The 25484-nt window shown below is 43.2% G+C and overlaps 1 protein-coding gene and 1 pseudogene across 1 annotated transcript; both read right to left on the bottom strand.

Annotated features, from left to right (window-relative positions):
• Nucleotides 1-14121: 14121 nt before the first annotated feature.
• LOC125538629 (MLP-like protein 423) lies at nt 14122-15010 on the bottom strand. Its single transcript, XM_048701885.1, has 2 exons — nt 14729-15010; nt 14122-14644 (listed from the first exon to the last, which is right to left on the bottom strand). The coding sequence occupies exons 1-2, from the start codon at nt 14907-14909 to the stop codon at nt 14364-14366; spliced, it is 462 nt and encodes a 153-aa protein (XP_048557842.1). The 5' UTR covers nt 14910-15010; the 3' UTR covers nt 14122-14363.
• An 872-nt stretch (nt 15011-15882) lies between these two features.
• Nucleotides 15883-24691, bottom strand: LOC125538628 (annotated as a pseudogene).
• Between the last annotated feature and the right edge of the window lie 793 nt (nt 24692-25484).

A 25484-nucleotide genomic window follows, 5' to 3' on the forward strand; every position in this document is an offset into this window, starting at 1 on the left:
GATCGGTCGGATCGTGAAGATGTACGACTACATCAACCGCATTGTCATAACGCTTCCGCTTACGGTCTACGAGGGTATGTAGAAAACTCTATCCCCTCTCATTGCTATGTATCACCTAGATGGATCTTGCGTGTGCGTAGGAAATTTTTTGAAATTACTGCGTTCCCCAACAGTGGCATCCGAGCCAGGTCTATGCATAGATGTTATATGCACGAGTAGAACACAAAGGAGTTGTGGGCGTGGGTATATACATATTGCTTGCCGTCACTAGTTGATTCTTGATTCAGTGATATTGTTGGATGAAGCGGCTCAGACCGACATTACGTGTACGCTTACGCGAGACTGGTTCTACCGACGTGCTTCGCACACAGGTGGCTAGTGGGTGTCAGTTTCTCCAATTTTAGTTGAGTCAGATTCAATGAACAGGGTTCTTTCTGAAGATCAAAAAGCAATCACTATACCGTGTTGTGGTTTTTGATGCGTAGGTAAGAACGGTTCTTGCTAAGCCCGTAGCAGCCATGTAAGACTTGCAACAACTAAGTAGAGGACGTCTAACATGTTTTTGCAGGACATGTTGTGATGTGATATGGTCAAGACATGATGCTAAATTTTATTTTATGAGATGATCATGTTTTGTAACACAGTTATCGGCAACTGGCAGGAGCCATATGGTCATCGCTTTATTGTATGAAATGCAATCGCCATGTAATTGCTTTACTTTATCACTAAGCGGTAGCGATATTCGTAGAAGCAATAGTTGGCGAGACAAAAATGATGCTTCGATGGAGATCAAGGTGTCAAGCCGGTGACGATGGTGATCATGACGGTGATTTGGAGATGGAGATCAAAGGCACATGATGATGATGGCCATATCATATCACTTATATTGATTGCATGTGATGTTTATCCTTTATGCATCTTATTTTGCTTAGTTCGGCGGTAGCATTATAAGATGGTCTCTCACTAAATTTCAAGGTATGAGTGTTCTCCCTGAGTATGCACCGTTGCTACAGTTCGTCGTGCTGAGACACCACGTGATGATCGGGTGTGATAAGCTCTACGTTCACATACAATGGGTGCAAGCCAGTTTTGCACACGCGGAATACTCGGGTTAAACTTGACAAGCCTAGCATATGCAGATATGGCCTCGGAACACTGAGACCAAAAATTCGAGCGTGAATCATATGGTAGATATGATCAACATAGTGATGTTCACCATTGAAAACTACTCCATCTCACGTGATGATCGGACATGGTTTAGTTAATATGGATCACATGATCACTTAGATGATTAGAGGGATGTCTATATAAGTGGGAGTTCTTAAGTAATTTGATTAATTGAACTTTAATTTATCATGAACTTAGTACCTGATAGTATTTTGCATGTCTATGTTGTTGTAGATAGATGGCTCGTACTGTTGTTCCGTTGAATTTTAATGCGTTCCTAGAGAAAGCTAAGTTGAAACATGATGTAGAAATTACACGGACTGGGTCCATAACTTGAGGATTATCCTCATTGCTGCAGAGAAGAATTACGTCCTGGAAGCGCCGCTAGGTGAAAAACCCGCTGCAGGAGCAACACCAGATGTTATGAACGTCTGGCAAAGCAAAGCTGATGACTACTCAATAGTTCAGTGTGCCATGCTTTACGGCTTAGAACCGGGACTTCAACGATGTTTTGAACGTCATGGAGCATATGAGATGTTCCAGGAGTTGAAATTAATATTTCAATGAAATGCCCGGATTGAGAGATATGAAGTCTCCAATAAGTTCTATAGCTGCAAAATAGAGGAGAATAGTTCTGTCAGTGAACATATACTCAGAATGTCTGGGTACCACAACCACTTGACTTAGTTGGGAATTAATCTTTCTAATGATAGTGTCATTGACAGATTTCTTCAATCACTGCTACCAAGCTACAAGAGCTTCGTGATGAACTATAATATGCAGGGGATGTATAAGACAATTCCCGAGCTCTTCGCAATGCTAAAGGCTGCGGAGGTAGAAATCAAGAAGGAGCATCAAGTGTTGATGGTCAACAAGACCACCAGTTTCAACAAAGAGGGTAAAGGGAAGAAGGGGAACTTCAAGAAGAACGGCAAGCAAGTTGCTGCTCAAGTTAAGAAGCCCAAGTTTGGACCTAAGCCTGAGACTGAGTGCTTCTACTACAAAGGGACTGGTAACTGGAAGCGGAACTGCCCCAAGTATTTGGCGGAGAAGAAGGATGGCAAAGTGAAAGGTATATTTGATATACATGTTATTGATGTGTACCTTACTAATGCTTGTAGTAGCGCCTGGGTATTTGATACTGGTTCTGTTGCTAATATTTGCAACTCAAAATAGGGGCTACGGATTAAGCGAAGATTAGCTAAGGACAAGGTGACGATGCACGTGGGAAATGGTTCCAAAGTCGATGTGATCTCCGTCAGCATGCTACCTCTACATCTACCTTCGGGATTAGTATTAGACCTAAATAATTGTTATTTGGTGCCAGCGTTGAGCATGAACATTATATCTGGATCTTGTTTGATGCGAGACGGTTATTCATTTAAATCATAGAATAATGGTTGTTCTATTTATATGAGTAATATATCTTTTATGGTCATGCACCCTTGATGACTGGTCTATTTTTACTAAATCTTGATAGTAGTGATACACATGTTCATAGTATTGAAGCCAAAAGATATAAGTTTAATAATGATAGTGCAACTTATTTGTGGCACTGCCGTTTAGTTCATATTGGTGTAAAACGCATGAAGAAACTCCATGCCGATGGACTTCTGGAATCACTTGATTATGAATCACTTGATGCTTGCGAACCATGTCTCATGGGCAAGATGACTAAGACTCCGTTCTCCGGAACAATGGAGCAAGCAACAGACTTGTTGGAAATAATACATACTGATGTATGCGGTCCGATGAGTGTTGACGCTCGCGGCGGGTATCGTTATTTTCTTACCTTCACAGATGATCTGAGCAGATATGGATATATCTACTTGATGAAACATAAGTCTGAAACATTTGAAAAGTTCAAAGAATTTCAGAGTGAAGTGGAAAATCATCATAACAAGAAAATTAAGTTTCAAAGATCTGATCGTGGAGGTGAATATTTGAGTTATGAGTTTGGTCTTAATTTGAAACAATGCGGAGTAGTTTCGCAACTCACGCCACCTGGAACACCACAGCGTAATGGTGTGTCCGAACGTCATAACTGCACTTTATTAGATATGGTGTGATCTATGATGTCTCTTACTGATTTACCACTATCGTTTTGGGGTTATGCTTTAAAGACGGCTGCATTCACGTTAAATAGGGCACATCGAAATCCATTGAGACGACACCTTATGAACTATGGTTTGGCAACAAACCCAAGTTGTCGTTTCTTAAAGTTTGGGGCTGCGATGCTTATGTGAAAAAGCTTCAACCTGATAAGCTCGAACCCAAATCGGAGAAATGTGTCTTCATAGGATACCCAAAGGAGACAGTTGGGTACACCTTCTATCACAGATCCGAAGGCAAGATATTCGTTGCTAAGAATTGACCATTTCTAGAGGAGTTTCTCTCGAAAGAAGTGAGTGGGAGGAAAGTAGAACTTGATGAGGTAACTGTACCTGCTCCCTTATTGGAAAGTAGTTCATCACAGAAATCAGTTCCAGTGATTCCTACACCAGTAAGTGAGGAAGTTAATGATGATGATCAAGAACCTTCTGATCAAGTTACTACCGAACCTCGTAGGTCAACCAGAGTAAGATCCGCACCAGAGTGGTACGGTAATCCTGTTCTGGAAGTCATGTTACTTGACCATGACAAACCTACGAACTATGAGGAAGCGATGATGAGCCCAGATTCCGCAAAATGGCTTGAGGCCATGAAATCTAAGATGGGATCCATGTATGAGAACAAAGTGTGGACTTTGGTTGACTTGCCCGATGATCGGCAATCCATAGAGAATAAATGGATCTTCAAGAAGAAGACTGACGCTGACGGTAATGTTACTGTCTACAAAGCTTGACTTGTTGCGAAAGGTTTTTGACAAGTTCAAGGAGTTGACTACGATGAGACCTTCTCACCCGCAGCGATGCTTAAGTCCATCCGAATCATGTTAGCAATTGCCGCATTTTATGATTATGAAATTTGGCAAATGGATGTCAAAACTGCATTCCTTAATGGATATCTTAAAGAAGAGTTGTATATGATGCAACCAGAAGGTTTTGTCGATCCAAAAGGTGCTAACAAAGTGTGCAAGCTCCAGCGATCTATTTATGGACTGGTGCAAGCCTCTCGAAGTTGGAATATACACTTTGATAGTGTGATCAAAGCATATGGTTTTACAGACTTTTGGAGAAGCCTGTATTTACAAGAAAGTGAGTGGGAGCTCTGTAGCATTTCTGATATTATATGTGGATGACATATTGCTGATCGGAAATGATACTGAATTTCTGAATAGCATAAAAGGATACTTGAATAAGAATTTTACAACGAAAGACCTCGGTGAAGCTGTTTATATATTAGGCATCAAGATCTACAGAGAGAGATCAAGACGTTTAATTGGACTTTCACAAAGCACATAGCTTGATAAAGTTTTGAAGAAGATCAAAATGGATCAAGCAACGAAAGGGTTCTTGCCTGTGTTACAAGGTGTGAAGTTGAGTCAAACTCAATGCCCGACCGTTGTAGAAGATATAGAGAAAATGAAAGTCATTCCCTATGCTTGAGCCATAGGTTCTATCATGTATGCAATGCTGTGTACCAGACCTGATGTGTGCCTTGCTATCAGTTTAGCGGGGAGGTACCAAAGTAATCCAGGAGTGGATCACTGGACAGCGGTCAAGAACATCCCGAAATACCTGAAAAGGACTAAGGATGTGTTTCTCGTTTATGGAGGTGACAAAAAGCTCGTCATAAATGGTTATGTCGATGCAGGCTTTGACACTGATCCGGATGACTCTAAGTCACAAACCGGATACGTATTTTTATTGAATGGTGGAGCTGTCAGTTTGTGCAGTTCCAAGCAGAGCGTCATGGAGGGATCTATGTGTGAAGCGGAGTACATAGCTGCTTCGGAAGCAGCAAATGAAGGAGTCTGGATAAAGGAGTTCATATCCGATCTAGATGTCATACCTAGTGCATCGGGTCCAATGAAAATCTTTTGTGACAATACTAGTGCAATTGCCTTGGCAAAGGAATCCAGATTTCACAAGAGAAACAAGCACATCAAGAGACGCTTCAATTCCATCTGCGATCAAGTCAAGGAGGCAGACATAGAGATTTGCAAGATACATACGGATCTGAATGTTGCAGGCCCATTCACTAAGCCTCTCTCACGAGCAAAACATGATCAGCACCAAGACTCCATGGGTGTTAGAATCATTACAATGTAATCTACATTACTGACGCAAGTGGGAGACTGAAGGAAATATGCCCTAGAGGCAATAATAAAGTTGTTATTTGTATTTCCTTATATCATGATAAATGTTTATTATTCATGCTATAATTGTATTAACCAGAAACTTAGTACATGTGTGAATACATAGACAAACAGAGTGTCACTGGTATGCCTCTACTTGACTAGCTCGTTAATCAAAGATGGTTAAGTTTCCTAGCCATGGACAAAGAGTTGTCATTTGATAAATGGGACCACATCATTAGAAAATGATGTGATTGACTTGACCCATCCGTTAGCTTATCACTTTGATCGTTTAGTTTACTGCTATTGCTTTCTCCATAACTTATATATGTTCCTATGACTATGAGATTATGCAACTCCCGAATACCGGAGGAACACTTAGTGTGCTATCAAACATCACAACGTAAATGGGTGACTATAAAGATGCTCTATAGGTGTCTCCGATGGTGTTTGTTGAGTTGGCATAGATCGATATTAGGATTTGTCACTCCGTGTATCGGAGAGGTATCTCTGGGCCCTCTCGGTAATGCACATCACTATAAGACTTGCAAGCAATGTGACTAATGAGTTAGTTACGGGATGTTGCATTACGGAACGAGTAAAGAGATTTGCCGGTAACGAGATAGAACTAGGTATTGAGATACCCATGATCGAATCTCGGGCAAGTAACATACCGATGACAAAGGGAACAACATATGTTGTTATGCAGTTTGACCGATAAAGATCTTCGTAGAATATGTAGGAACCAATATGAGCATCCAGTTTCCGCTATTGGTTATTGACCGGAGACAAGTCTCGGTCATGTCTACATAGTTCTCGAACTCGTAGGGTCCGCACGCTTAACGTTCGGTGACGATCGGTATTATGAGTTTATGTGTTTTGATGTACCAAAGGTAGTTCGGAGTCCTGGATATGATCACGTACATGACGAGGAGTCTCGAAATGGTCGAGACATAAAGATCGATATATTGGAAGGCTATGTTTGGACATTAGAATGGTTCCAGGTGAGTTCGGGCATTTACCGGAGTACCGGGGGGTTACCGGAACCCCCCGGGGAGTGTATGGGCCTTAGTGGGAGAGAGGATGAGGCGGCCAAGGTGGAGGGCGCACACCCCCAAGCCCAATCTGAATTGGGTGGGGGCCGGGGGCCCCCTTCCTTCCCTCTCTCTCCCCTTCCTTTCTCTCCTACTCCAACAAGGGAAGGGGGAATCCTACTCCCACCGGGAGTAGGACTCCCCCCTTGGGCGCGCCATAGAGGGCCAGCCCTCCCCCTCCTCCACTCCTTTATATACACGGGGGAGGGGGCACCCCCATAGATACACAAGTTGATTGTTTAGCCGTGTGCGGTGCCCCCCTCCACCGAATTCCACCTCGGTCATACCGTTGTAGTGCTTAGGCGAAGCCCTGCGTTGGTAACTTCATCATCACCGTCATCACGCCATCGTGCTGACAAAGCTCTCCCTCAACACTCAGCTGGATCTAGAGTTCGTGGGACGTCACCGAGCTGAACGTGTGCAGATTGCGGAGGTGTCGTACCTTCAGTGTTGGGATCGGTCGGATCGTGAAGACGTATGACTACATCAACCGCGTTGTCATAACGCTTCCGCTTACGGTCTATGAGGGTACGTAGACAACTCTATCCCCTCTAGTTGTTATGAATCACCTATATGGATCTTGCGTGTGTGTATGAATTTTTTTGAAATTACTGCGTTCCCCAACAATAGGTGCACTAGTTCGGCGAAGAGATGGTGATACAAGTGTAATATGGATAGTATATATAGGTTTTTGTAATCTAAAAATATAAAAACAACAATGTAAATAGTAACAAAAGTGAGAAAAAGGGGTATTGCAATGCTTGAAAACAAGGCCTAGGGTTCATACTTTTACTAGTGCAAAGTCTCTCAACAAGGATCACATAATTAAATCATATGGCAATCCCTTAATGTGTGAAAAAAAGTCACTCCAAAGTTCCTATCACAGAGAACATAAGATGAAATTGCTTGTAGGGTACGAAACCACCTCAAAGTTATTCTTTCTGATAAATCTTTTGAGCTATTCCTATAAGTGTCACAAACAGCCCTAGAATTTGTACTAAAATAACACCATATGATACACATAAATCAACCCTAATGTCACCTAGATACTCCAATGTCACCATAAGTATCTGTGGGTCAATTATACGATATGCATCAAACAACTTCATATTCATAATATTCAATCCAACACAAAGAACCTCAAAGAGTGCCCCAAGATTTCTACCAGAGAAACAAGGATGAAAACGTGCATCAACCCCTATGCATAGATTACCCCAATGTCACCTCGGGAATCCGTGAGTTGAGTGCCAAAACATACATCAAGTGAATCAATAGAACAGCCCATTGTCACCACGGGTATCCCACGCAAGACATACATCAAGTGTTCTCAAATCCATAAAAGTATTCAATCCGATAATAGTGAAACCTCAAAGGTAAAACTCAATTAATCACAAGAAGATAGAGAGGGAGAAACACCATATGATCCAACTATAGTAACAAAGTTCGTGGAACATCAAGATTGTGCCAAATCAAGAACACGGGAGAGAGAGAGAGAGAGATCAAACACATAGCTACTAGTACATACCCTCAGCCCCGAGGGTGAACTACTCCCTTCTCGTCATGGAGACCACCAGAATGATGAAGATGGCCTCCGGAGATGATTTCCCCCTTCGCCAAGGTGCCGGAAGGGGCTCGCGGTTGGTTTTTCGTGGCTACAGAGGCTTGCAGTGGCGGAACTTCCGATCTAGGGTTCTTTTCGGGGTTTTGGTATTTATAAGAATTTTTGGCATCGGTCTCACGTCAAGGGGGTGCCCAAGGGGCCCACAAGCCGAGGGGTGCACCCTAGGGGAGTGGGTGCACCCCCTAGGATTGTGGCCTCCTGGGTCACTTGCTGGCCCTGCTCCGGTGCTTTGGGGGGTTTCTTTTGGTCCATAAAAAATCACCATAAATTTTCAGCCCATTCTGAGAACTTTTATTTCTGCACAAAAAACGACACCATGTAGTTCTGCTTAAAACAACGTTAGTCCGGGTTAGTTCCAATCAAATCATACAAAAATCATATAAAATTTTTGTAAACATGGCATGAATACTTCATAAATTATAGATACGTTGGAGACGTATCACTAGACGATGATGGATTGGATGAGAGTTATCATGTAATCGAGTTAGTTTTGTTAGGGCTTGATCCCTAGTATCCATTGTGTTTTGAGATTGATGTTGCTATGACTTTGCTTTGCTTAATGATTTTCACTAGGGCCCGAGCGCCATGATTTCAGATCTGAACCCTTTATGTTTTCATGAATATATTTGTGTTCTTGACCCTACCATGCAAGTTATACGCACCTATTACGTGTTATGATCCGCATACCCCAAGGTGACAATTATTGGGATTCTTTCCGGTGATTATCGTAATTTGAGGAGTTCATCTATTCACTATGTGTTAATGCTTTGTTCTGGTTCTCTATTAAAAGGATGCCTTAATATCCCTTAGTTTCCATATGGACCCCACTGCGACGGGAGGGTAGGACAAAAGATGTCATGCAAGTTCTTTCCATAAGCATATATGACTATTTTCGGAATACATGCCTACATTACATTGATGAATTGGAGCTAGTTTTGTGTCACCCTAGGTTATAACTGTTACATGATGAATGTCATCCAATATAATATATCCATCACTAATCCAATGCCTACGAGCTTTTTACATATTGATCTTTGCTAAGTTACTATTGTTTTTGCTATTGCTGTCACAACTGCTACAAAACTATTGCTACGGTTGTTACTGTTAATGTTGCTATTGTTACTACTGCTATCAAATTATCATATTACCGTGCTACTGATCACTCTGTAGCAAATATTTAGTCTCCAGTTGTGGTTGAATTGACAACTCAATTGCTAATACTTGCAAATATTCTTTGGCTCCTCTTGTGTCGAATCAATATGGGTTGAATACTACCCTAAAAAATTGTTGTGATCCCCTATACTTGTGGGTTATCAGTACTTGATAGATGTTGATGATGTCTCCTCGGCAACGAGGCCATAAATTCTTCCTACTACTTGTAAGCTGCGTTGAGATTTCCTCAAAGAGGAGAGGATGAAGCAGTACAGTAGAGATAAGTTTTCCCTTAGTTAAGAACCAATGTTATCAATCCAGCAGGAGAACCACACAACACCTCATTAACAATACATGCACACAAGATAACAAATCCTTGCACCCAAGGTGAGCAAGGGGTTGTCAATCCCTTGGCGGTTATTTGCAAGATTAAATTGTATGGTGATAGATAGATAGATGGATAGATAGATCGCACAAAAATCAAAATAAAATAAAGAAAGAAAAATTGTAGCAAAGTATTTTTGGTTTAAATATGATGGAAAATAGATCCGGGGGCCATAGTTTTCACTAGAGGCTTCTCCCTTGAAAATAGCATACGATGGGTAAACAAATTATTGTTGGGCAATTGATAGAAAAGTGAATAATCATGACGATATCTAAGGCAATGATCATGTATATAGGCATCATGTCCGAGACAAGTAGACTGAAATGATTCTGCATCTACTACTATTACTCCACACATCGACCGCTAACTAGCATGCATCTAGAGTATTAAGTTCATAAAGAACGTGTCATGTGCCCTTCTATCATTGGGATCGAACCCATTACAAAGCACCTCTCCCATTGCAAGAAAAATCAATCTAGTTGGCCAAACCAAATCAATAGATCAGAGAGAAATAGGAAGCTATAATAATCATGCGTACAAGAGTTCGGAGAAAACTCAAATAATATTCATGGATAAATCTGATCATAAATTCACAATTCATCGGATCCCAATAAACACACCACAAAAAGTCATTACATTGAATAGATCTCCAAGAACATCAAGGAGAACATTGTATTGAAGATCAAAGAGAGAGAAGAAGCCATCTAGCTAGTAGCTATGGACCCATAGGTTTGAGGCAAACTACTCATGCATCATCGAAAGGGCAGCAAGGTTGAGGTAGAGCCCCTCCGTGATCAATTCCCCCTCCGACAGAGTATCGGAGAAGGCCTCCAGATGGGATCTCACGAGAACAGAAACTTGCGGCGGCAAAAAAGTATTTTGGGTGGCTCTCTGATGTCAGGGGAATATTTGAGAATTTATAGGGGCGCAATTAGGTCAAGACATGCCATGAGGGGCCCACAGGCCTAGAGGGCACGCCTCGGGGCGCGTCTCCCGAGCTTGTCGCTCCCTCGTGACTCTTCAGGTCTTCTCCCGAACCTTCTAGGGTCTCTTCTGGTCCTGAAAAAATCAATGCAAAGTTTGTTCTCCCTTTGGACTCTATTTGATATTGATTTCCTGAAAAGCCCAAAACAAGCAAAAAACAACAACTGGCACTAGGCACTAGGTTAATAGGTTAGTCCCAAGAAATGATATATAATTGCATATAAAACATCCAAATTGATACTATCATAGCATGGAACAATATAAAAATATAGATACGTTTGAGAGATATCAATGTTGACCTTCACAATTTTCTAGCTAAAGAGGAAATTGCCTAGTTGCAAAGATCTTTTGAAATGTGGCTCCTTAAGGGGGGTTAGGATACTACTCAGTTTCGTGTTATTGATAATGGTAGGAACAAACAAACGCAATTTCTCCCTTGAGTGATTGTGATGTTACTATTGAGTGCATTGATGAGTTGCTTAAGCATGCTACTTGCTATCATAAAGAGTTGTTTGGACCTGCACCTAGTAACATGTACATTTATCTGATGGGTTGTGGGCTCCTAATGAAAAATATTGTAATCTAGATACCTTTCTACTAGCAGACGCTTCGGCAAGGTGGAAGTAAAACATGTTCTATTTTTAATGAAATCTAGTCATACCCTGTCCCTGATAATATACCCATAGAGTTTTTTCAAAACTATTGGGATTTGGTCAGTGAGGATGTCGTGCGTTTATTTGAATGTATTCATGTTGTTTCTCTAGAAGTTCAACAATTAAACTATGGTATTATTGCACTATAACCCAAACTTTCTGATGCAAACAAGATACAACAATTTTAGGCCCATTCGTTGATTGAGATGTTTTTACAAGCTTATCACAAAAGTTTTGATTGTTTGCCTTGAGCATTTTTTTGATATTTTGTTTAGAAGACACCAAAATGCTTTAATAAAAGTTGTGCCATTATGGATGGCATCATGACATTGCATGAAATCTTGCACCATACTTATGTGAACAAAATAAGAACCATTATTATTCTTAAGCTATATTTCGGTAAGGCCTATGGCGAGGTCAACTGGGAATTCCTACTTGATTGTCATTCTGTACGTGGGTTTGGCACTAAGTGGATTTGTTGGAATAGACATATTATGATCGACGGTGATGTATGTGTTAAACTGAACGTTGTAACTGGGCCCTACTTCCAGAGATCCAAGGGGGTGCACGAAGGGGACCGCTTATCTCCTTTTTTTTAACCTGGCAACTGTGAGCCTCGGTAAAATTGTTACACAAGCACACTTTAATGGGCTTTTGACTGGGCTGGAAATTGATCTTGTTCCTAATGGCATTGATATTTTACAATACACCACAATACTGAGGACTATCCAGAATGAAATCATGTCAGGTTTAAAAAATAATTGTAAAAGGTGAGGTGTGTGTGTTATTGGGGGTGATGAACCTACTATGGAAACTTATGTTGGGATCAATTTGTATATCAACTCCTTTCCTTTTAAATATCTAGGCATGCATGTAAGTTATGTTGGCCTAAAAGTGTATGACTGGAGCTTTGTTGATATTCAGTTACTTCAGAAATCGATTCTTGGGTTGGGTATGCCATGTCTATGGAAGGTCGTACTATATAGCTTAATTGTGTCCTATCCCACATCCATCTTATATATGTCAGTGTTTTTCATGAATGGAACTATGATTAAGAAATGGGATAAACCTAGAAGAAAATTCCTTTGGCAACGTTGTGGAAAAAAGAGATGTCATTTGGTGAAATGGGGCATTGTTTGTAGATAAAAAAAAGCAAAGGGGGCCTGGGTGTCAAAGATCTCAGGAAACAAAATATAAGTCTATGAGTCAAATGGTGGTGGAAATTTGAAAACAAACTATATATCTACTAGTCAAATGTTGGTGGAAATTAGATAAAGGGTAGCAGACTATGGCAAGAAGTTGTTAAAGCTAAATATTTGAAGAACTCTATTGTTTCCTTGGTTAAAGCTAAATATTAGAAAACAAAATATATGTCTATTAGTCAAATGTATGATTCTCCTTGTTGGAAGGCGATAATGAGAGTGAAAGATTTATATATGGTGGGTAGAGGGGGTTGTGCTAATTAAGGGTAATACTGCTAGACCATAGAAATGTATCATTTTTTAAAGTAGACCCTTTTGTGAGAAATTCCCTTTGCTTTGTGGTGTTTGTTCAGAACAAAATTGCACTATGGAAAAACTTGAGTCGCTTAATCCTGTAACATCCTTTAGAAGAATCCCCCATTATGGCTGAACAATGGGAGAGAATGGAAAATATGTGATGACGTACTATTCCTATATGTGATTTATCTGATGATATCATATGGAAACTTAACATAAATCATATCTACACTACTATATCTATGCATTGCTGGCTCGAAAAACATCTTGCTGGGGCTAATTTCAAATGGATCTAGAGCACTAAAATCCCTCTCAAAATGCATATTCCTATGTCAATTGTTTCAAAATGTTGTCCTTACCATGAAAGTTATAAGAAAAAGGCATTGGCCTCGAAACCCTACTTGCTCTTTATAAACTCATACTAGACTTCCCAACACATGTTCTTCTTGTGTCCGATTGCTAGAGTGGTCTGAAAAACCGCGGGTGTGGTGTTGGGGACTGATCTGTGTCCTAACTCGTTGTGGCATTGTTATGTGTGGAGTTTTCCTTTCCTTTCTGGAGGTGAAAAACAATCGTGCCACTTTTAAGTACAACTGGACCAGAATTCCTTTCGAGATAGTGTTTACACCTTGTTCTTTCATGTTGTATTGAACAGGTATTTCGAAGCCAAAGTTGGTTGATGTTGTGAAGCATGTTGGTAAGGTGCTAAAAGAGATTGCTACATAGATGATGCTAATGGTGTGGATGTCGTGTTGTTGGTCTGCTATAGACATTTGTGTTTGGACCCAATAGTCGGCGAACGTTTGTCGGGAGGGGTGGCATTTACGAACGTCTTTTCTGGCAGTTTCTTCAGAGACGCATGGTAATTTTTCAGAGGCGCATGGCATTTTCTGGAAGCAAGAAAATTTTGCGACAAGAACATGCAGAATTTGCCATCTCCTGCCACCTAAAAATGCCATCGAAAGGCGTTTGTTTGTCATCCCCTCCGGGGGAACGTTCACCAATTAGTATTTTCGTTGTGCTTTTGGGTAGTTGTCGCGTCTTGGTTTGGATGGGAAATCATCTTTGTCCGTAATATTTTTATGTGGTTGGTACTGCTTAATAAGTCTAGTTTTTCTTGATGCCGTCTAGTTTTTTCCATGCGGTGGGTTTTCTCATAGCGCCCAAACTCATTGTTTTCTCTTCCCCGCGGCCCTGCCCATGTTATCTCTCTCTTGAGTAGCCCGGTTTGAAGGGAGGAAAACATTCCACCACAACATACTGAATTTTTTCTGCAGATCGAATCAAACCAAATCGCACAAATCTAGCACCATTCGTACGTATACGTGATCATAAAGCTGCGACTTTATTATTGTTATATTTATTATTCCACTACTCACGCGGCCGTCCCATCGCAGGCAGATGCACACGTACACGGCCGTACACACGGTCGTTTACGTGAGAGTAAGCTTGGTGCGGGGACACCGCAGACAACAGGCAACAACGACAGTATTCATGGATGGATGGATGGACGGACGGACGGACGGAGGATCGTCCGCGGCGGCCAGCGACGAGGCAGCTAAGAGCTGCTAGTTCTTGAGGAGGTAGTCGTCGAGGTCGTGGAAGGTCTTGGCGGCGGTCTCCTTGATGACGTCCGGCTCGGGCACCTCGTCGCTGGCCTTGTCGAAGTCCATGGTCCAGTTCACCACCGCGCCGGCGCCGTCGGCGCCCTTGTCGGTCACCTGCACCGTCACCCTGAAGTTCTTGTAGAAGCTCACCAGCTCGCCGTCCACCACGCTGTACGACACCACCTTCTTCTCGTCGTCCGCCACCTCCACCTTCTCCTTGGCGAACGTCACCATCGGAACCCCTGAAGGCACGCACCCAATGCTCACGTTACATATATATACTGATACAAGCTCCGGATATGTGGATCGTTTCACGGCGCACGTACCCTCGGTGTACTTGATGAGGCGGACGGTGCCGGCGGACTTGCCGTCGCCCTCCACGGTCTCGATGCTCTTGTACTGCTCGGGGAAGATCTTGGGGAACAGCTCCGTCGACTCGCGCATCGCCGTCCACAGCTTCTCCGCCGGCGACTTCACCTCCACCACCAGCTCGACCTTGGACGCCATCGATCGATCGACCGGGATGCAAGGTTGCAACGCGTTCAAAGCTCTTGCCAGCTACTTGAGCAGTGAAGTGACTGTGGTGCTTGTGGTTTGTCCATGGCGAGAGCTTGTGACCTTATATAGATGATCGAGCTAGTAGTGTTCTCCAGAGGGGGAGGGGGTAGTACCTGTGGGTGCTACTTGCGCTGCCCATTGAAGATTTTCCGGCAAGATCCATCTACCCTTGTCAGGCTCCAATTTATGGCGTCGGTGCCAAGGATCAACGTATATTCATGGTGGTGATAATTCAGAGCAAACGCACAACCGTCTGCATGTGAGACTGGCTGTACAGGGGTGGAATTCTTGATCTGAAAAAGTGGGCAATAACACTGGTCTGGTTTGCGGTTGGAACCAGGGCCCCCATAAATATAAAGTCTGAAATGTTTGATGGACTGATCAATATGTCAGTGATCTTCCCACAAATCAAATCAAGGTGATAGAAGCAGCGGCGAGAGTAGGTGATTAGTTAGCCCCTGAACAGGTTATAGAGTAACACTAAAATTTGTAGAAACAACAGGAGTCGATTATTTATATATTTTTTTCCGAAAAAGGGAGCACCTCAGCCTCTATCAAGTGATGCCCACGGCCATAGTATTTTAAACACCACAACCATATATTATCAATTGTTGATAATACTGAACAAATCAGCTTGCAAAGAGAGAAAAAAACTCGAGGCCATCCACCACCTGGCATGCATCACCAGTTCACCACATCATCCCCAAGCAGATAAAGGGTACAACACTGATGTCAGACCAAAGGTATCACACTTTAACAGATCTTTGAACCAACATCTTCAATAAGTAACGACGCGGAGGCGACGACGCCCCTGATTAAGCCGGAAAGTTGGATCATGGGTTTCGCCCTGAGAAAATACACCCGCCAGCCCAAAGGTATAGGCACCCACCAGAACAGAATTGCACACAAAGCTGAGGCTATCTTGAGATAGTGATGGAGCATGATTAACCTCCCGCAAAGCCCAACCACACACATCCAGCAAATCTGTCCGTCCATACGACCGAGGCAGGCACAGCTCTGCCGCTCAGCTCAGCTCAGCTCAGAATGGTCTGCACTGCAGTCATGCCCCAGAGTTTTACACTACATACATACAAACTCATAGCAGCCGCACATAATTACTTGGCCGGACGACTCAGGCCGCCGCGTCGTCCACCTGCTGCCTGCGCCGCATACTGGACTCCTTGATCTTCAGCAGCTCGTCGCAGACAATCCACGGGAAGCTCCAGAACTGCTTCTTTCCCGGCCGTCGGTGCTCCGGGTGATAAGTCACGCGGTACCACGCCGACGCCCACCTTGACGCCTCTGCCTTTGGGCGGCTCCTGAACCAACCCTGCACCTCCTTGTGCAGGCCCTCCACCGAGTCGATGATGCGGTCCTTCATCTCGAAGTACCTCTTGTTGTCCTTCTTCAGGTACAGGAGCCTATTCCGGATGTTGCCCGTCAGGATCTCGTCCTCATGCTCCGCACCATAGTAGCTCATCAGGGTGCTCAGCTTCTCCGCGTACAGGTCGTAGAACTCCTCCGCGGATGCCAGGAATTCCTCCAAGCCAGGGACCTCTAGGTCAGGATCGAACGCGGGGCTAGATTGAGCCGAGGACGAGGGGGCAGGAGCGCTCTGCATACGGCTCGCAGCCGCTCGGTAGAGCTTGCCGAGAGCTCCGTTGGAGATGTACGTTGGTTTGTCCCACCGTTCCATGAAGTCGGGGTACTCCTTTGGTCTCAGTGACCGGGGCATTTCAGCTGGAGCTCCTGTCTTGGCAAAGTCGACCGCCATCGAATGCAAAGCAGCTAGCTGGAGGCACTCAGGGCTCCGGGCTTTCATTGGATGACGATCCGCGTGGACCAAGTGAGCAGTTGAGATTGCACCGAGCGAGTCATTTATCATGTAATCCACAAAGTACTTCTGAATTTCCTGCAGTTCATCAGGTGTTCTTATAAGATTACAGGTATAAACATGTCAGGCAAGGAAAATACATGTGCTTGTTGAAAAGACAACTTTGAACTGCTTATTGGAGCTAACTGGTAAATACTCCCTCTGTTCCTAAATATATGACGTTTTGGCAGTTCATTTGAATGGCCAAATCGTCATGTATTTAGGAACAGAGGGAGTAGTTGTGAAGCTATCAAGGTTAGATATATACATTGAAGAGCATTTTAAAGCCAACACCACTTTAAAACTCAATCATGCACAACTGTTTTCATTAGAGGATGGCAAAAATGTCTTTCTTTCCGAAATAAGTACCCACATTTCTAAAGAACGTTATTAACTGTGCATGGCGAAAAAATCAAAAAAGAAAAAACTGTGCATGGCGAGCATATATTTGGTCCAAAGCATTCAAAATTTTGTGCTGTTATTCCATCCTGGCTGAGTTCGACGCTCGTAGCCAGTTCACTCTGGCTGTAGGCATGCACCCAGTTTTTGCGAAAGAAATGTTTTAGAAAGATGTAAGGTGCCTCAAGATAATAAATCTCTAAAGTTACTAAGCTCCCCCGAAATATACCGCCCTCAGCGATCTGGCTTTTTATCATTTTGGTCCCACTGGTCAGCTGGCGTTGACACAATCTAAACTGCCTTTGACTAAGGTGCCCTGGATTGCTGCTTTGGAGGGGGGCGGGGGCTTTGAGGGGAGGTGCTGCTCCAACCAGCCACCACATCGACAACCAAAGGAACCACTTAGTACTGTGGTTACCTCATTCGCATTGACATCAGGTGTTCATCCCTGAAGGTGAAGTTCCCATCCTTAATCTGATGGTTTGCTATAGCTCTTAATGGAGTTACATATAGTTCCATTCAATCCATCAAGGGTTGTTGGCACGTCTTCATGTAGCGGCCGATGGGCCTTTGGTCGTTCGATTTATTGGGGGTAATCAGTGGAAGATGGACTCTAGCTCGGGCTCACATGGTGCGGCGAAATCGGCCTGAGGCACTTAGCACACAGGGATAGAGAAAACAGAAAGGCAGGAAAGGAGTGGTCGGACAGACTTAGTGTTGGAATTTTCAGGTTACTTGCCTTATTTGTCCACTCTAATTAAATTAGTAAACGAGCTGTAAACTTAATTAAACCTGACATGGGTGCAGTATAGAATGCTTGTGTGCCATTTTGTGTACAATCACGCCGTCAGGTTCTTGATGTGTTCAGTTACGCAAGCTCAAAATAGGCTAATATTATCACAAAATTTTCAGCAGTGACCACTTAGAATGTTTGTCAGGCTACAAAGAATTGGAAGATAGAATGCACTTTTCACCAAATTTGGAAAGTGCACAGCTCAGTCTGGCATTATTGCTTATTGATAACATCCTGGATTTGTCATGTGGTCATGTTGTGGTTTAAGAAAATAACTTTTCGTCGGACCTAAAAGAGTTATAGAGCAGTCAAAAAACTAGACCACAGGGACAAGAAAGAGACAAACATGGAAAGAAAGAGAGAAAATAAAAGATGTGAAGAAATATAAGAGTGTTTAGATCACTACTTTAGTGATCTAAACGCTCTTATATTTCTTTACAGAGAGAGTAGATCCTACACTGCAGTTTTTCCTTCCCGTTTTGTCAACTTCAAAACCTAGCTAATATATCTTGCCAGATTCTCTGGGAACCCATGAACCCATAGGCAAGCAATAAAAAGTTGTTCAAAATGAATGATTTTAGCCTGTGATTTGTTTGCATCAGAAGTTTTGTTTAAAGAATTCCTTCTTTGATGATTTATAACAATGGAAAACGGTGCGGCGAAGTGCACATTTTCTTCTAGTATTATCGAAATGCTACAGATTGTAAAAAACTGAGATTTTCATTATATTTGCAATTGCAAGTATAAAAATTGATATTAGTCAAATAAAACAATCTTCGGTAAATTAGCAGCAACAACCTAGTAAGAGAAATTAAAATGAATAAACAGCGAGGAATATACCTCAAGTGTAACAACATGATCCATTATGCGTGGCCTTGCTGCAGTGTAGTCCATAGGTGAATCAACCTTCTCTGGAATCAGTTTCTCATCCCAAGTGATAAAATAGAGGTCACCGTCCAAATCGCCCCCGGAGCATTCATTTGGATGAGGCCTGATTAACATCAAAGATTAAATTCTACATAAACAAGGCCTATTAAACATCAAAGATTAATTGAAGGAGAAAGCAAGCATTGGCAACGTCCATCAATAGGTAGAGATGTAAGTACGTAACATGAGGGGATATCAATCTAACATGGAAACGAACACGCTGACAAACACTTCAATAGAGATTTGAGCTCCTCTGAAGGCATTGCCAGAGCAATATAAACTCTAGATGATCGTCTTTCAGTTTCAGTATAACATACGACATTACCTTTCTCCTCTTTGGGGGAAGACAACACAATCAACCAGGTTCTTAGCGTACAAACCATGGTCATAGACAGCTTCAAGTACTCTGATGTCACCAGGATGGAGACAAGGATTTTTTGATACTGCAACTTTTCCAACAACAACTGCTGTTTTCTCTTTTCCATTATCTTCAGCAAAATATGGCTGACAATTATCCTTCTGCTCTTTGCTGTTCTTTGTAATTCTGATGTACACTTGACCGTATTCTAATTCACCTGTTTCATCCAAACAACCAATAAGAACACGGCCTTTTGGAACATGAATCTTACATCTAGTTCTTATGTCAGTCAGCCTATTATCCTGATGGGCCTTAAGAATCATGATGGGCCTTAAGAATCATCAACAGGTAAGGCTCTAAACTTGGTTCATAGCCTTGCAGTAAAATTTTCGATGCTGTCTTTGTTTCTGCACTACCAATTTTCCCCAGAACAGAGAGAGCAGCTTCTCTGTTGGTCAGCATTTCATCTAATTCACGCATATCATTCTGTTGCATCGACTCAAATATCTCATCTCTTATCCCCAAAGTTGAAAGGAGAGAGATAACTTCACGATTCATATAGCATGGTTGGGATTTGCTGGTACTTGTAATGTTAAACATTCTGCTCTTTGATTCGAATTTCTTCATACTAGGTCGCAGAGAAAGATTACGAAAGGAATCAGGGTCCACAGCAACAACTCCTTTGTAGCCACCATACCTTATTTGAAAAGCTGAAGGAGGGTTAGTGTAGTCTAATCCAATTCGGCAAGCCATTTCTTTAGCAAGTCTCTCAGAGATCTTCCCGATACCATCAGAAAATATGTATTTACTGCCATCAGTTGTGACTTCAATATCTGGAATCTCTTCTACGTCCCGTGGTAGGATTTCAAGTGTTTGTCTGGAGGAGCTGAACAGTTGGCCCATTCTAGCCGCACACTTAGATACTGAACGAATATCTTCAAAGTTGCCCATCCACCTGCTTATATCCTCGGCCTTCAGGGAATCATTAGAAGCAAACATCCAAACAGAACTTCCACGAAGTTGACTTGCTGAGAAGGCCAGGAATTCATACTTCTTTGGACCAATGGAAAATCCTTCTTTCAAGATGGATAAAATACGATGATATAGGCCAGTTTTCAAGGGTTGAGAAAAGAACCCTCGTCCAGTTCTAGCTGAGATAGCATCTGGAAAAAGCTTACTCCAGTCTTCGTCTACAAAAGTAACTCTAGCAAAGTCAGAAGCATACTGTTTGTGATGCTTAACCACATAATTTGAAACCTCTTCCTCAGGTCCCAAGCAGTATATTTTGGATGGAGTGATGTGAATTCTGTAACACATCATTAACTTTCCTTCACCTTCAGTCTTACTGGAAAGCAAACCATCATGGCTCCTCTTCCTGCTATGAGCCTCCTGCTGGATGAATTGCAAAGGTTCATAGCATGTAAAGTCTAACTTGCTCATTTTCTCAAAAATCCTCCTTGAAATATGAACTGGTATTTCTTCAAGAGCTTTAAACAGATCGGCATTAACATCCTTGGAAACTATCTTCCCCATGTGAACAAGAGAATTGAGACGAAAAAGAACTTCATATGACACTGAACAACCACTTGGGCAGTCAACAAGGGGAACGACTTTGGACGACGGGCCAAAAAATTCCATTGAAGAAATGACCAATTCCCCTAATTCTCCTGACATAGGCAAGCTGTTGAGAATAAATGACACCGGTGCACCTTCATCAAGTACGAGGGCAAGAGTTGAACACTTCCCAAAAGAGTGGTTGCGTGTAAAATCTAGTGCTCTGACCCAGGTAAATTTTGCATCCTCCTTGCATGCATGAAAGCGGTCATCTGAGAACCTTGAATAAACTGCAGGCCCAGAAATTGTTGTGCATATCCTTGGTGCATACATGAGCTGAAACAAATAGTAAATTAACATTAGTCAAGATAATATATATTTTACCAACTTCAGAATTATAGAAAGAATTAAAAGAGTGTTGCGCCTCACAAACTTATAGTCTAAGAAGTATGGCAATCAGTAAATTTAGAAAAGTAACGGTGATGTGTATTCATCAGATAAGCTTCATATTCATTTCACTCCAATTAGTAACCACCAACTGAGATATTTATAGGAGCGGAAATAAAAGTCGCACCACTATCCATCTTACATGGTTCACTCTAGTTTACTGAATCGAGAACTTGCCAATTTTTCAGCTCGCGCAAGTATTGAGGGAGGGAAGTACATCTAGAGCTTCCTTCTTCAAATTTCTACTTCGCCCTATGACCGCAACGTCTGACTAATATATAATGTACAAAGGAAAAACAGAAGTATCACAGCAACATGGTGACCAACTCGACTGGTTCTTCACGTCTAACAATTGGAGTTCAGTATATCCTAATACCAAGGTTACTGCCATGGCCAAACCAATCCCGGACCACATGCCTTGTTTGGTCAGTATAGGATCATCGATCCCCGCGAGCAAAATTTTCAGGTTAGAATCTTACTGGGTGCAGCACAGAGGCTTCTTTGATGTGGTGAATACTTCTTGGTCCAAACCAAGTTATTTGCATAATAGTGCAGCCAGGATTTGCCAGAAAATGAGAAGACTAAGGTACACCCTTAAAAAGTGGAGTAAAGGCCTCTCACGTCTCAAAGTGCTGATCCAAAACACTGAATGGGCCGTTAACGAGCTGGATGAAATTGAAAACCTGAGAACACTCACAACCCCAGAATCGAACTTCGGGCGAATTCTAAAAACTCACCTGCTGCAGCCTCTGAACATTCAGAACCAACACTGGAGAAAAAGATGCACTGTCAGGGTTATTCGTTTTGGAGAGGAAACTACGAAAATTTCCACCGGATGGCCACAGAGCGATACCGAAATAACTTCATCGCCATGCTGAAATTACCCGATGGCACTGAAGTTGAGAACCACACAGGCAACGAAGGGATACTGCTCAATGTGTTTAAAGAAAGATTGGGGGAATCTTCGCCTCCAAATCAGAAATTCGACACAGGCTCTATCATTACCAAGATTGATGGACTGGAAGAACTTTATGTCCCATTCACTGAGGCGGAAATTGATGAGGTGGTTGGAACCATGCCGGCCGACAGAGCTTCAGGGCCGGATGGATTTAGTGGTTACTTTACCAAATCATGCTAGCATATAATCAAACCAGACTTTTATCAGCTTTGTCATGATTTCCACACAGAAGAACTCAATCTTGAAAGCATAAACACCGGGTTCATCATTCTCATTCTGAAGATCCACTCGCCCCAGAGAGCAAAAGATTTTCGCCCCATCACACTGCTAAACTGTTGTCTGAAGCTAATAAACAAACTGCTTGCGGATCGGTTACAGAAATGGATTCTAAAAATCATTCACAGGAACCAATACGGATTTTTGAAAGGGAGAACGATACAGGACCTGCTTGGCTTGGGCATTCGAGTATATATACCAATGTCAAGCCTCTGGATCGCGTTTATTCTGAAACTGGACTTTTCCCAGGCCTTCGATACTATAGAACACCCGGCTATGATTGAGGTCATGAGACACATGGACTTTTCCCACTGCTCAATGGGGTTCCGGGCCATCAGTTTCGATGCCGCCGCCGGGGGCGGGGCGACAAGGTGACCCGCTATCGCCCTTGATCTTCGTCCTCACGGCCGACCTGCTGCAAGCTGCTGTCAACGATGCACTTCGCCGAGGGGTCCTCAGACACCCAATCCCCCCACGCACACACAAAGACTTCCCGCAATACAATACGCGGACGACACGATAATTGTGATGCAGGCATATGAAGAACAGCAAGAGGCGTGAAGAAAATTCTGCTTGATTACGCTGACTCGGTTGGACTTTGGATAAACTTCGAGAAGACTACTCTGGTGCCGATCAACCTAGACATGGCGTCGGCGGCAGGCTTTGCTGCGATCTTTGGATGTACAGTAGGCTCGATGCCGTTCACGTACCTGGGGCTGCCCATGGAGACCGCTGAGTGTCAGATAGACCTAGAGCTGAGAGATGTTTGGGCATACACATGGGGGGCCCAAATATTCATCGTCCAGATATTACAAGTTCTCCTTTGAAAATGTCATGGCTAATCAGGCTTTTCGGTGGATTTGGAAGTCGAGGTGTACAATGAAGCTAAGGGTTTTTGTGTGGCTCCTCTTGTCCGACAGATTAAAACACCAAGAACATGCTCAAACGTAGACATTAAGTAATGGGCTCATCGACAGACAGGACGGACTACTGTGTGCTCTGCCAAACCCAACAAGAAGAAACTCTGGAACATCTGCTCTATACCTGCAGTTTCTCCTACACGTGCTGGACTTCAGTTGGGTTGACCTGGGCAACAGAAGGAGATAGGTTTGACTGGATGGCAGAGGCTAAACAAACCCGTGATCATGGAAGTGTTCACCACAGCAGCGTGGTCGATCTGGACGGAGAGGAATAACCTGATCTTCAGAGGAGTGACGCCTTCCGACAGGTCCTGGTTGTCAAGATTCAGAGAAGATTTCTTGATGTTGCAACACAGGACAAAACCTGAGCTGCTAGGGTTCATTACTGAATTTGCCAGAGAGATTGCCTAGGGTTAGCCAAACTACTTTAATCCCCTGTAATTACTTATACCTCTGAACCCTAGTACACTGTGATTGGGGCAAAAGCCCCACCACACCCTTGTACACTATGTAAAGTACTTTTTTGATTAATATATATGACTGTAGGAGCCTCTCCTACAGTCTGCAACGTTCAAAAATAAATAAACACCGTGAACAGCTCACCTGAAGCAAGATGACGCCGGCCCCATCGAAGCTGCACTGGAGACAGTTCCTGATGTCCTCGAAGTACACCTCAAGCCTGTACCTCTGGGAATCGTGATTGAGGTACAGGTCTATGCGCCGCTTCCCCGGGATGACCTCCACGCGGACGCTGTCCCAAGTGTCGGCCGCCTCGAATTCGCGCTCGGCGACGCGGTTGCCGACAAGGAGGCGGGCGTCGGCCACGCGGAGAGAAAGGTCGGGCGCGCGGGGGAGAAGGTCCACGGAGGCAGGGGAGACGGAGAGGAGGGAGCCGAGGAAGCGGGGTAGCCGACAGGAGGAGGCGAGTTCAGCGGCGAGGGTTGCGGTGGCGGTGGAATCGAACTGAACGCTCCCATCGCCTCGACTTAACCAGCCGCGTCGGGCGGCGGCGATCTCGCAGGCGTAGGCTTCGCCGGCAGCGGCGACGGCGGAATCGAAGAATGCTAGGAGCTCCTTAGCGACGGCGGAGGGCGGGATATTGGAAACCCGCACCGTCGCCGTGAAGACGGGCGCTGACACCGCCGTCGCCATCGGAATGTAGTGGGGACAGAAGGGTTTGGTGTTCCGGCGGGCTCTTGGGGGTTTCTGTACTCCGAGCAGGTTTATGTGTCTGAGTGTCTCCCTTGGTCTCAGAATATATATTACTCTTTTTTAGGAGTCTAAATCTCTACTACTCTTAATCTTTATTTTTAATGAGTATTCTTTTCGTCCAGAAATATTTATCAAAGAAATAAATGTATTTAGACATATTTTAGTTTTAAATACATCCACTTTTATCCATTCCGGTGACAAGTAATTTTGAATGGAGGGAGTAGTTGGTAGGTTGTCTTGTCGCTTCATACCCCATCAAAGGCCAGCCTGCCCCATCCATTTTTTCAGCGCGAACCAATCAGACAATCAATCGATACTTTCCATATAAAAGAAATAATCAATCGTACAATCAAGACTTTCTAGATACATCATTGACCAAGACTTTTCATATATTTTCCATACAAAACTTTCTCCTGACCAAACAATTAAGACTTTCCATATACAGCACCAATCAACCATACAACAGAAAAACAATAATCGAGACTTTCCATGTACAAAACTTTCTCCTGTACGACATAGATTCAATCATAGTTCAAAATTTTCTTCTGGGCGGGCGGCGAGCTCTCGTTCTCCGCGTCTCCCTTAGCGGTACTGCGGGCCCTGGTTCTCCGTCATCTCTATACCTAAAGTCTCGGTACGTAGGTCATTCGCTCGTTTCGTTCGTTCGTTTCCTCCCCGCATCGATCGATAGGAGTTTCGATCCCCTCGATCCCGCTTTTCCTTAGCTTACCGCGTGTATTTATGGAAATATCGCTAATCAAATTTTTACCTACTCAAATAGTATTTCCGTAATCATCTAGTAATCAG

This window comes from Triticum urartu, chromosome 2, assembly GCF_003073215.2.
Source record: "Triticum urartu cultivar G1812 chromosome 2, Tu2.1, whole genome shotgun sequence".
In the NCBI taxonomy this organism is placed as follows: domain Eukaryota; kingdom Viridiplantae; phylum Streptophyta; class Magnoliopsida; order Poales; family Poaceae; genus Triticum; species Triticum urartu.

Excerpts from the sequence above, each read along its gene's own strand:
- LOC125538629 (XM_048701885.1), bottom strand. The coding sequence starts at position 14,909 with ATGGCGTCCAAGGTCGAGCTGGTGGTGGAGGTGAAGTCGCCGGCGGAG. Across the intron at positions 14,645-14,728 it reads CCTCATCAAGTACACCGAGG|GGGTTCCGATGGTGACGTTC; the intron begins GTACGTGCGCCG and ends GCGTGCCTTCAG.